The sequence below is a fragment of the Pollicipes pollicipes genome, unplaced genomic scaffold (genome assembly GCF_011947565.3).
Source record: "Pollicipes pollicipes isolate AB1234 unplaced genomic scaffold, Ppol_2.1 Scaffold_4295;HRSCAF=5057_pilon_pilon_pilon, whole genome shotgun sequence".
NCBI lineage: Eukaryota > Metazoa > Arthropoda > Thecostraca > Pollicipedomorpha > Pollicipedidae > Pollicipes > Pollicipes pollicipes.
In genome coordinates this window covers 5775100-5787534 of record NW_023596461.1, presented here as the reverse complement: position 1 = coordinate 5787534, position 12435 = coordinate 5775100, and the positions used below count along the sequence as shown (strand labels likewise).

Here is a 12435-nt window from a genome sequence, read left to right as displayed (position 1 = left end):
GAGCCTCAAAATCATTGATATACATGGCACAGCCATACACCGCGGTTTCGAGAGTTCTTGACAGATCGGAACTTGGAGTCCACAGTCTTGCGATTGGTTGGCAAATACTACATACCACTCATACATACACTACACTAACCACTACATACTACATACGTACAGACATACCACTACACCACCACAAGGAAGCGTGAAATTGCACAGAAGACAACTACCAAACAAGTCTCAGCAAATAACGAACGCACATTTACAAGCTATTCAAGAGAACACTTGTCAGAAAATTTTCATCCGTGCCCACGCGCGATCTTAATTATTTCGTGAGACCAAATGCTAATGCATTACTACCAGGGGATAAAACAGGTGCAGCTCTCTCAAATACGGCTCACCAAAGCTCCCGCTGCATCATACCACACACAGCGCCGATTTAATGCTACGCGACCGACCGCGCGACGACGGCGGCACCAGGGCGCCGACGGGAGGAGCCTCAGTCAGCGGTCACCACACGGACCTCTCGGTCACACCACCACCGGGAGGAGCCTCGGTCAGCGGTCACCGCACGGCCCTCTCGGTCACACCACCACCGGGAGGAGCCTCAGTCAGCGGTCACCGCACGGCCCTCTCAGTCACACCACCACCGGGAGGAGCCTCGGTCAGCGGCCACCGCACGGCCCTCTCAGTCACACCACCACCGGGAGGAGCCTCAGTCAGTGGTCACCGCACGGCCCTCTCAGTCACACCACCACCGGGAGGAGCCCCGGTCAGCGGTCACCGCACGGCCCTCTCGGTCACACCACCACCGGGAGGAGCCTCAGTCAGCGGCCACCGCACGGCCCTCTCAGTCACACCATCACCGGGAGAAGCCTCAGTCAGCGGCCACCGCACGGCCCTCTCGGTCACATCACCACCGGGAGGAGACTCAGTCAGTGGTCACCGCACGGCCCTCTCGGTCATCAGTCAGCGGCGACCGCACGGCCCTCTCGGTGGCACCACCGCCGAGCAGAGCCTCAGTCAGCGGCCACCGCACGGCCCTCTAAGTCACACCGCCGCCGTCAAAGCTCCAGACGCGACGAGTCGGCTGAGTCAGACGCCGGCGGTCCTGCTCCTGCCGCACCCCCCCCCCCCCCCCCCCCTCAGCTGTCAGCCGTGCCTTGACAAACCTTCGTGAGCTGTTGGGAAAATCTGGCAACGTTTTTTTAAAGATATGTTCCGGCCACAAGAAGAGACATTGTTTTTTTAGTCCGCGGATCTTCAGAAATGAGGCGGGTGTTCTTCCGTGCAGATTCGAATTCTGCCTCTCGGCCTTGTTCCCATTCAATAATTATACAAAATCACTAGTTTGCTGACTGGTTACCGACGCTAATAAGCCTGTTCTGCACCAGCACCCAGTGCAAACAAGACCGAACTGCAGGCTGCAGCAAAGCAGGAGTGACTGGCAGCCAGGGATGGCCGCGCCCCACCCCAGTTCACGGGAGTGTTTCACATTGGCATGGAGCTATTCATGCTGAACTGAATAAGTCATCTTGCAGATCATTCCGTGCAGTTCACAGCCCTGTCCTTCTTAAAACGCAAACCCGGCTAGTTTCTTAAGCAGCCCATGAAGATGAGCAGACTTTTTCGGGGAGACTCTTTCAAGGTCATCTAGGCATCCATGACGCTATAACGTCATTCAAATCCTGCCATTCCATTGGCCTTGTGGCGATCCAGGCCAATACACATATAACTGTCAAGTCGGTCATATCTGGCGTTCGTGAGCACGATTTCCGGGTGAAGCGGCCGCCAACTGGCTCTCAGTCAGTGTTGTGCAAGGTACGATGACGTAATCAAACAACGACCCGTTGAGGAACATCTTTACTTAGCAGAAAAATTGCACCGCCTAGAGCATCCTTTTCCACCTGAAAGCATACCAATAGCTATAAGTGAGCATATTTCATCACATCTCATGCTTGCTTCAAGAACTTTAAATGTGGACTATTCTTTTCAAGCGTTTTAGCTGTACTATCATGCGACAGATATCACCTGAAATCCATTTCCGGAGCCGATGCGGTCTCCTCAGATCACTGGACGCGTTGGATCGATGTTGGTGGACTAGATCTTAATCCAGGCTGACAGTATTCAGCTTTGTGGCATCGGCGAAATAATAGCGCAAAATAAAGGAAAGGCTGGAAGACGCAAGCACTGCATGCGAAGCAATCTCTCCCATTGACACAGCCTGTAGGCAGCGCAATTTAATAATTTCATGCCCGAGTGGGGGTTTCGATGTCTTAAGCCAGGCAGCCACGCCCAGTTGGCGGCTCAAAGGCGCGGGGTGTGATATTACATCCGCCGCCGTCGCCAGTCTGCCAGCGGCGCCTTCACGTCAGGCGTGTTGCTAGGTTACGCTACAGGAATCCGACTAATAACCCGGCTGTGCGTCAGACAGGATCAAATTGAGTCCCCATAAATTCATTCTCTATATTCGCGTTGCCAATTGTGTTATTGTGATGGCATTAATAAAAGACGGCATGGCATTAAATGAATTCCCGGTAAAGTATTATAGCATATCTCAAGTAACTCTACTAATACTTTATTGCAGTATACCATGGTATGAATAGATAACTAAATAATTAAATAAATAAATAAATAAATAAATAAATAAATAAATATAAGTATACATATACACATATATATGTATGTAGATAATATATGGAATGCACGTTTCATGTCGTTCAGTGTGGGGGTACCAGTGGTGGACAGGTTAGGCTGCGCTTCTGAGAAATCAGGGACACGGGGTTTGATTCTCCACGATGCCCGGCTCTTCCTGCCAGGTTGTAAGACAGAAGACACCCCTCAGCAGCTGAGCGCGTCACGAAGCCCCCATCGCATACCGTTCAGCATTCTCGGACCTCCTAACAGGATGCGTCCAAACGCCGTACCTTCCACTAACTCAGCATCTTTGTGCAGCACTAACGCTGGTGATCTTTCGCGATTGTCATCTCCGAATGTAACTGTAATAATATCTCAGCCACTGCGCAAGTAAAAGCCTTCCTTGCGACTGCCAATAGACCTACACTTCAACACCTTGCGAGTGATCTCGCCTCACCAGCATCGTCGCTTTTGGAATGGAACAACGCCTTCTTTTTAACAAACGAACGAGTTAAGCGGAGCCTGTTGATTAAAGGGTTAAAGGAGCTCGAACACAAGTCTTGCACCCCTGTCGCTCCACCAGGCTGGCTGTGACGCGCGTCCAGCTGCGCTTCTGACTGGGCAGCTCAGCCGGCTCCGACTGCGGCGGAGCATCCCCCGGTCACCACTGACACCCTCTCAGCGCGCCCGTCAACAGCACGCGTCGGGCCCGGCTTTGTGGGCCGGCCGCGTCAGAGCCTCTCGCAGGCCATCTCTGCAGCATGTCTACCGTGAAATGGCACCCCTGGACACCACACCGTGCTCAAACAAAACCGGACAGCGTCATCTGCTCCGCCGGCGCCCCTGTTGCTAACGGGGTCAGGGCCGCACTTAACCGTCCGCGCGAGAGAGGCTGGGGACCGCCCCTAGCGGTAATCCGCGCCTAGGCTTGGAAAATGTGCAATTACGAGGGAAACTAGCGCGCTTGTGCATTCGCTCTCCAGTCGTGGCACGCAGAAGCACTCCGCGTGGACGCCAATCTTCCGGAGCTGACGATGTTGTTCGGCGTGCCGTGTTGACGACGCGCTGACGCCGATACGCGCGTCGTTCGGCAGGCTTCTTCAGCCGCGTCAACACGCACCACCGGTCAGAGTTTGTGTGCGGCGACGGCAAACCACCGGTATACGGGGACGGCAGTTACCAGCGCATGGTGGGCGTCATCGGAGGACAGTCCAGCGCCGTTTCCATACAGGTGAGGACGGCACACTGTCGGGCTGCACAGGTGGGAACAGCAAACCGTCGGGCTGCACAGGTGAGCACAGCACACTGTCGGGCTGCACAGGTGAGCACAGCACACTGTCGGGCTGCACAGGTGGGAACGGCACACTGTCGGGCTGCACATGTGGGAACAGCACACTGCCGGGCTGCACAGGTGAGCACAGCACACTGTCGGGCTGCACAGGTGAGCACAGCACACTGTCGGGCTGCACAGGTGGGAACAGCACGCTGTCGGGCTGCACAGGTGGGAACAGCACGCTGTCGGGCTGCACAGGTGGGAACAGCACGCTGTCGGACTGCACAGGTGGGAACAGCACACTGTCGGGCTGCACAGGTGGGAACAGCACGCTGTCGGGCTGCACAGGTGGGAACAGCACACTGTCGGGCTGCACAGGTGGGAACAGCACACTATCGGGCTGCACAGGTGGGAACAGCAAACTGCCGGGCTGCACAGGTGGGAACAGCAAACTGCCGGGCTGCACAGGTGAGAACAGCACACTGTCAAGCTGTACAGGTGAGCACATGACACCGTCGGCTGCATGCAGGTGCGCTTCGGGCACTGCTGGCGTTTTGTTTCTTACATATGTGAAGACACATAGGGCGCTCTCGGGCACATATGAGTGAAGACGCGCCCCTGTAGGCCGCAAATGGGTGAAAAGAGGCTGCCATAGGCTGCATTTGGGCGAGGCTATTTTAGTGTAGTCCCCGCGCAGGCGAGTGCAGTCTTGTTCGCATCCATGCAGGTGAGAACATTCCAGTACTTTTCGTCCATGCCGGTGATCCCGGACCATTGTCGACGACATGTGGGCAAGGACAGGCCGCTGTCGCCTCACCAGTGATGGCAACACTCCAGCCCCCCCCCCCCCCCCCACCGGCGAGGTCCTCTGATCTTGCTGAAGTGGTCAGAACACTAGTGGCGTCATCACCCACGTGAGGATAGCCGCACGCCCGCCATCACCTCTTCGGAGGCGTCAGATGACACCCAGCAGCCGTCAGCTGTGTGTAGACGTCACTGGGCGCTCCGTCGGTGTGGTGTCAGCCGACACCCAGCAGCCGTCAGCTGTGTATAGACGTCACTGGGCGCTCCGTCGGTGTGGTGTCAGATGACACCCAGCAGCCGTCAGCTGTGTGTAGACGTCACTGGGCGCTCCGTCGGCACGAGTAGTGTCAGATTTCAGTATCACAGCCGATAATCCTGGGCTTTCTTTAAGGCCGCTGAACATGCTGATATGTTAAAAGGAGATGCGAATGCCTTATAGCGCTGGTCGTTTGTGCCGCAGCTGCGTTTGAGCAAGCTCTGCTTGATGTAAGTAGGGAATGACTTATGATCCTGCTTTTTGGCACTTTGAGTGTACTATTGAAGGTAACCGATCCTCATCATGCCTAAGAAATTGTAGAGGTTTCTAGACATCGATGTCATGATGCAGTTCAATTTTTCATTGACATCCTCGCGTAGCCCTTGCCCGCCGGTTCATTGAATGCCGGTTATTTTCAGCATAAGAAGTGCAAATTCATAAATTATAGTTGTAACATCTGAAATGGGAAAAATAACCCGAACCATTCGATGGCAATATAATGCAACTTGATACGCACCAAAGAAACAACTAGGGGATAGGCTTCACAGTGCCAACAACGCCCATTAGACCATGTGGAGTGAGACAGTCAGTGTGAATCATTGGCCATTTGCATAAGGTTGATAACAAACACATAAGGCGTCATCATGTTGTGATATTTTAAACATTGATAATCGCCCCAGGAGCGGCAGAAGAGAGCTGTAATTCATCAGACACGGGGCTCACAACACGCGAAGACTTTCAAAAGTGGTAACAATTACTGCTCAAAGGGCTAACTGCAATGAATATATACGTCCCAACTGAACTGCCCTCGTATGCAACAAAGACGAGGAATTTTTCCCATCAAGCTTTTCAAAATCCTACATACGAGTATCTCATCAATTTCTAGAGTATCTATGACAAGCAAGCAAACTTTTCTAAAGCCTTCCCATTTGGCCAGACATACCACAGTCGTCGACAGAACTGTGGCCTAACTGAACACCACGCCACCAAGTCGCCTCAGCCTCATTTCAGTTCTCGTATCTCTCCGCAAATCCGTCCGGCGACCAGCAATCGATCCAATAGATCATGTGCCGGTCCGGAGCGCGGATGAACCCGCCGGCGTCACCCCATGCGCCCGACGCCTCCTACTGCGCCCGTCACCAGCAGCTGACAAAAACGGCAACTGGTGCCATGGCCCGCACAGCCTGGGGCGGTGTGATATGTGGGCCGATAGGCAGGCGGCGACGGCTGGCTTTGTCCGTCGATATTGGCGCCCCTGGTCCCTGGCCTCCTCGCCGGCCTGCCTTATATGTTGGCGTCGGCTGCCTCTGATCCCTGGCCCCGTCGCCGGCCTCCCCCACACGCTGGCGTCGGCTGCCTCTGATCCCTGGCCCCGTCGCCGGCCTCCCCACACGCTGGCGTCGGCTGCCTCTGATCCCTGGCCCCGTCGCCGGCCTCCCCTACACACTGGCGTCGGCTGGTTCTGATCCCTGGCCCCGTCGCCGGCCTCCCCCCACACACTGGCGTCGACTGCTGGAAGTCAGCGATAGGAGCTAGGAGATGAAGCCACTCGGTGCTGGGGTCGCGTCGCCATCCGGAGACGGCTCGTATCTAAATGAAACCAATTTTCGGGACCCTAAATGGACCATGGAGGCGGGACAACGCGGTGGGTCAGGATCGGGCGGAGAGAGCGGAGCATAAATCAGTCTGGATGAGCTAGGCATGGTCGTGAAACACAGCACACTGGAGGCTGTCGTGGTTGAGATGTGCAAGTGTTATAACTAAGTGGTTTTGGGCTCCGGGGTATCTAGTTTGATCTATGGTTTAATCTCTGGATAATACGTCGTAAGCTTTGGATGCTGGGCAAGTCACATTTTCTAACTGAGACATATTTTAAAAGGTGGTGGATTCAGAGCGCTAAGAATTAACAGCTTGATCTAATTAGGAAACGGCAAACAAACGGCGTATCCATTTTTTGGCCTTTGTACAGGGCATCACATGGTGTGCAAGGCATAACATTCGATCAGACTCAAACATTTTCACCTTTCTGATGCCAACGCCTAAACTCAAGGTAGCCAGAGGAAACTTAAATAAACAAGATATTGCGTATCCTATTTGTTCTGACTGAATGTTTGTTATCTAGTATTGATCCAGAGTCAAGAAAGAAAAGAGACATGTCTGGAGAAAGATGAATACAGGGATACGCCCAGCAACCCGACAAGTAGGAGCCTTGACCAATGTATAGCGAACAAATGGGACAATTGGAGCCCGTACGCGTTGCTAACAGTGCGCTGTTGTCTTGGTGGGACCTATGGATGGGAGCGCTCGGACCGCGCGCCTTTAACTGGCGAGCAGGCGCAGCGCGTACCCCCCCCCCCCCCCGCGAAGGTCAGGACACACAGGGCTGTGTCGATCGACCCCGCCAGGTCAGATGATGGCTGGTTTCTGCCGGCCACGGCGAGTGCGCTCACCACTTACGCCGCATTCACGGAGACTGATCAGCCGAGTAATGGCGCGAGCGCTGGCCCACGATTGGCGGGAGCCACGCAGTCATTGGGACAATGCGAGTCATTGGAACATCGGGACTGGAACATCACTAGGAACACTCGAGCATTCCACCGGCTTGTGAGCGCCTTGAGGAGCCGCCGAGATCGCTGCTCGGCTGTATCAGAGTGCGGTCTCCATAAACACCTCAGGCAACCGATTGGGTTTAATGCTTATCTTCCAGGTTTTTGTTTATTTATTTCTTGTCTGTTGTTGTCCACAGAGCAGCGCTCCACTAACGGGCTGAAGTCGTTTAAATAAGATGCAATCAATGCACAGCGCACAGTAGTATAAACGGGATTTGAGGACTGATGGAACAACACGGGCGAGATGTGTCGGAATAGCTCATCACACGCAATCTGTTAGAGCATCTTTCCGAAAAGAGGGAAGCGGGGATATGCTCCCGTAAATTGCCGGTTCCTTTTTGTCGCCTTTCTTATAAACTGGTATGATGTTTGCCTACTTCCACCTCCCCGGATAGACACCGAAACTCACAGAAAGATTACAAATCCTGGTGGGCGGAGCGACTAACTCGTCCGCACACTCAGTGATTACGCGGGCACTGATGTCAGTCCCACAGGTCTTCGCTGGGACCGACCATAACAATCGCGGATCGCACGGCTGCCTCTGAGACCCGCAGCTGGCTCAGTGACTCGACTGGGTAGCACGGCACATCTGCACACGGATATAAGCCAATTTCAGAGCAAAGGCGTCATTCGACGCGGCAGCGCGAGCCGTGTCATCCAGCACGGAAGTCCGCTCAGTGATACAAGACTGGTAATATGCATGACTCAATCGTGACACATTTTAAAAACGACCAGTAATACTGCTCGGGATTCGTTTTGAAGCCATGGGTGAGTTGATGTAAATATTAAGACCATTCGGATTTGGACACTGGACTTAAAAACCACGCCTCCGGTCCGCAAACTCAGCCACGGTCACCGCGCCGGCTTTTCTCCGCAGGCGTCGGGAAGCTGCCTCTTTCAGCCGAAGAGCAGCTCGCGCCGCACCGTCGAACAGTGATCAGTTGCCGCTGTAGTTTTGTCATCGTCATGCAATTTTTCGTATTGTTCAAGTCTCCCGGGGTAATATGTGGTACACTTTATCATATAGCAGTACAATTCGGTCCTGGCAATAGTGTGACCAGTCACTCTGCCTCAACGCATACTTCCGACGCACAGTTCCGCGACTGTTTGGGGATGCAACACACGAAGGCTACGCAAATGACGCACAACCCATCTTCTGCTCTGGACGCCCGACACCCAGCGTTTGGACTAATTGCGTCATCTTCACTGTTGCACTGCCAGGTCAACGGCGGATGACGGCCCTGTCGTGGGTTATGTCACGGATGTCGCGAACTTGACGCAGGTGGCCAATCTTCTGCGGAACTTCGAGGTGCCGCAGATCAGCTACCTGTCGACGTCAACGACGCTGAGCGGCCCGAAATACAGCTACTTCTTCAGAACTGTGCCGTCGGACGTCAACCAGGCCACCGCTATCCTGGAGATCCTCAGGTAAGTCATTGGCAGGTGCAGGGATGAAAACCTGTCGAGCTTTTTATGGAGACGTTCCAATGCGAGGAGAAAATCCACGTGGTCCGGACAGTCACCGCCCACTGAAGCTCAAGGCACCGCTGTTGTCAGCTGCAATGGCCGTTGCACTCATTAGAATGTAGGACTTTGGCGTCTTGAAGCAGTGACACCCTTAGCAAGCAAATAACACTCCGCCCAACTTGTTGGCACGGAAGTTTCCTTCCCCTGAGGCGTTTGCGACGCGGTGTGCCTCTCTTCTGCTCCGAACTCTGTCCGGCGGGCGCCCCCAGTAGCGCACACGTGCCGAGCGCGCGCCACAGATCTTACCAACACACTGATTACGGCGCCTTGGAGACAATACATCCATCGCAGTGATGCAAGGTCATGGTCGGGTCTCTGGTGTCAAGGTCCTGAGGAGGAACGCGTGCGGGAGGGTGGTGCATTTCACTGTGTTACGGCGCGGTCTGCGTGCTAACTAGCGAGTATGGATGACGAGTGCCACGATGGTGTGGAAGAACGAATGTGTGGAGTCCTTTTCTTCAAGGACAGCTCGTTAAATGGCGCAAAATATATAGCGCACAAGCTTTCATGTTTTTTAATTGATTCCACCATATATATCATGTAAAATCCACATTTCCTTCCATGTTTCCTAATGATATGCTATGCATTTATATCATTGTCTCCCGTATTCCCATTTTGTATGCTGCACATTAACATCATCTTGTACTCCATATATATATATATATATATATATATATATATATATATATATATATATATATATATATGCCTCAGGCCCCTCATTACACATGAGCAAAGGGGGATACCGGGGCAAATGTACACTGGACAGTTATGTTATCTATTGATGTACTAGGTAGTAGGTAGCAGTAGGTACCTTAACACATCACTATTAGTAGCATATTTATTTTTGGGACCAAACAGTATCCCGTGGGTACCAAATGATTTGTCGCGCTAACTTCTTCATATGTTAACCCAGTCTGTAAATGTTTGACATACTTTTCAAATGATATCGAGTGAAATGGTGTATAAAATGATCGACTGCAACATGCGGCTGCTATTAAACGTACGGGGTGGCCCACATAACAATAAACGCATGTTTTCCCCAACCGGAGCAAGTGTATTTATTGCACTGATCGTGGCTTTGGCGGTTTAATACACGATCGGCGACAGTGCTAGTCATCAGCGATTCCTGACTAAGATATATTCAGATGTTGTTTTTTTTGCCTGTGACTTACACCCCCTTCTAACGCCTCACAAAAGGTGGCTTGCATCAAGATAGAATGAAAATCTATTCCTTCGCAAGAAACTAGTTTTGAACCTACAAAATTTAAAACCTTTTTTACTTTTTCAAATTGAGAACACATATTAAAGTGTCCTAAATCCGGGGGGAGATCAAGTTTTAGGGTGCAAGTTAGGCTGGCCTTTTTAGCTGAGCCCCGCAACCAATTTTAAAAAGCGACACCCTGTCCGATGTGTATCTTTATATATTTCCAATCCATCTTTCACCGTACGTATCATATTTCCATTCATTTTTTTGCTGCAGCGTCCAATTTACCAGCAATTATGACTTCTCTGTCTCAGCACCAGACCCCGTGACAAAAAAAAACGACATTTGGATGGGCCTAAATGACATTCCTAACCGCACTGAGTAAAGCAGTGCGTCTGCGTGCGTCAGTGCAGTGCGTCCCTGTCTCTTAATGCTTGACCTTCGATGATGGGTCGCGTTTGGCGCGGGCTCGTAAAAGCGCGCCAACTTCTCGGGAACTTGTCTCCGAGGAGAACGGCTCAGCGTACAATGGCTGATATCTATGCCGACGCGGGTCGATCAGTCTCGGTGGAATTGAGAGCAGACTGGGCAGGGCGAAGATGTGGGTCGCACCCTGTGAGGCGCGCCGAGGTCCGTCTATTTATACCGAGGCCAATTTCACGGCAGGGCGATGAACACGGTATCTCACCTAGGCGTGAAGCATGCCGGCCCAGCGGTAGACCTGCGTGGGATGAACGCAAGTGGGCGTGTGGTGTTGGGTTTCAGCTCCTTTGGCTTGCTAGTTCGCGCTATTTCACTGACGCGTCGAGGCTCGTTAGCATTTTCGCTGCATGATGCAAGCTGTCAGTAAGTTCCTGCACTACATCGCTCAAACCATATAGCCTCATAGATCAGTGTCTGACAACCATCTTTGAGCCGCGTTCTGCTTCCTATACGACAGGCTAGATGGTGTCCACGAGGCACTCCTGATAAAGAAAGGAGACGCGTTTGTGCACTTATGTATATTCCACTTCTACAAATGCATGTGGCCTTTGTTATCTCGTTATTTTTTACCAAAGCAGCTTCAAACTGCGGGGGGTCTATGCTCTTTTAGGGGTACCACCATTATACCTTTGCTCTGCTCTGCTCTTCCTGTATGAGATGCATACGTTGAGCTGTATTTGCTGGGTCCTGCAACAGCCAAGCATGGCAGGCTTATCTTTAACACCAGTATCGTGAACCCCTTACAATCTTGTTAATAATTATCGTCAATAAAGTTTGCGCCTCATGACCACGTTCAAACTAATTCATGGAGGCGAAGGGGCAGGTCCGTTTAGCAGTCACCATAACCATTTCACTTCCATGCGGGACAAGGCACCCCGTAAGACTCAATTTCGCTAAGTAGGTGAGCCATGATGCAATTATCCAAGTGCATGACCGGAAACTGACGACTGGGTCGGGACTAGCGACATCCGCGTCTTGCACTGGACTATTGAGTAAGTAGGAAAGGAACGGTGCCGCAGCGGCGCTGCGCCCCGGACGTCTGACCTGGGTGACACATGTCACATCGCTTGACAGGTAAAAACCGTCCACCCACCACTACTTCACGCACGGTAGTACCCGTAAGGCGAACTCATCAAAAGGGTTCCTTCTGCATGCATGCACTCGCAGGGGTTCCGCGATCTGATGCGGATACTTGCACATCTATCCAGCAGCTGGCATCTGATAAGCTTTTACGCCCGACGCAGGGTGTCGTGTGGGTTCTTACTAAGCTAATGGAGTGAGCGGGCGGTGTGCAAGCGCCAAACATATGCCTATACCGTACGTTTTTCACAGCTTTGGTGCTTCATATCGACTCAACGAGACTGTGCTGGCTTGAACGTTCGGGAAGGGCTGCTGGTGCGCAGACGAATGAGGCTGCCGTCCCGCGGGTTGTGTGCTGCGTGCAGCTACAGTATAACATTGCACGTTTAAGTGCAGCCGGTTGGTCGTCCCTAGCAAACTGGTCTCCCCTTCGTCAAGTGGGAATCACAATAAATGATTTGTTTAGGCTGCTTTATGCGACACACGGCGACACATGAGTGCCGCATGTCGCTGATGACCATCACGTGTTGCCAACGTACCTCCCCCGTGCTGGCCGCTCGACCCATTCGTGCAA

General features: G+C 52.6%; 1 protein-coding gene across 1 annotated transcript in view; it reads left to right on the top strand.

The window, feature by feature from the left end:
* Nucleotides 1–12435, top strand: part of LOC119096592 (metabotropic glutamate receptor) — a 49291-nt gene that overhangs the window by 5638 nt on the left and 31218 nt on the right. The window contains exons 3-4 of the mRNA XM_037219494.1: nucleotides 3717–3853; nucleotides 8847–8992. Of these exons, the coding sequence (XP_037075389.1) occupies nucleotides 3717–3853; nucleotides 8847–8992 (283 nt within the window). The remainder of the gene's footprint in view (nucleotides 1–3716; nucleotides 3854–8846; nucleotides 8993–12435) is intronic.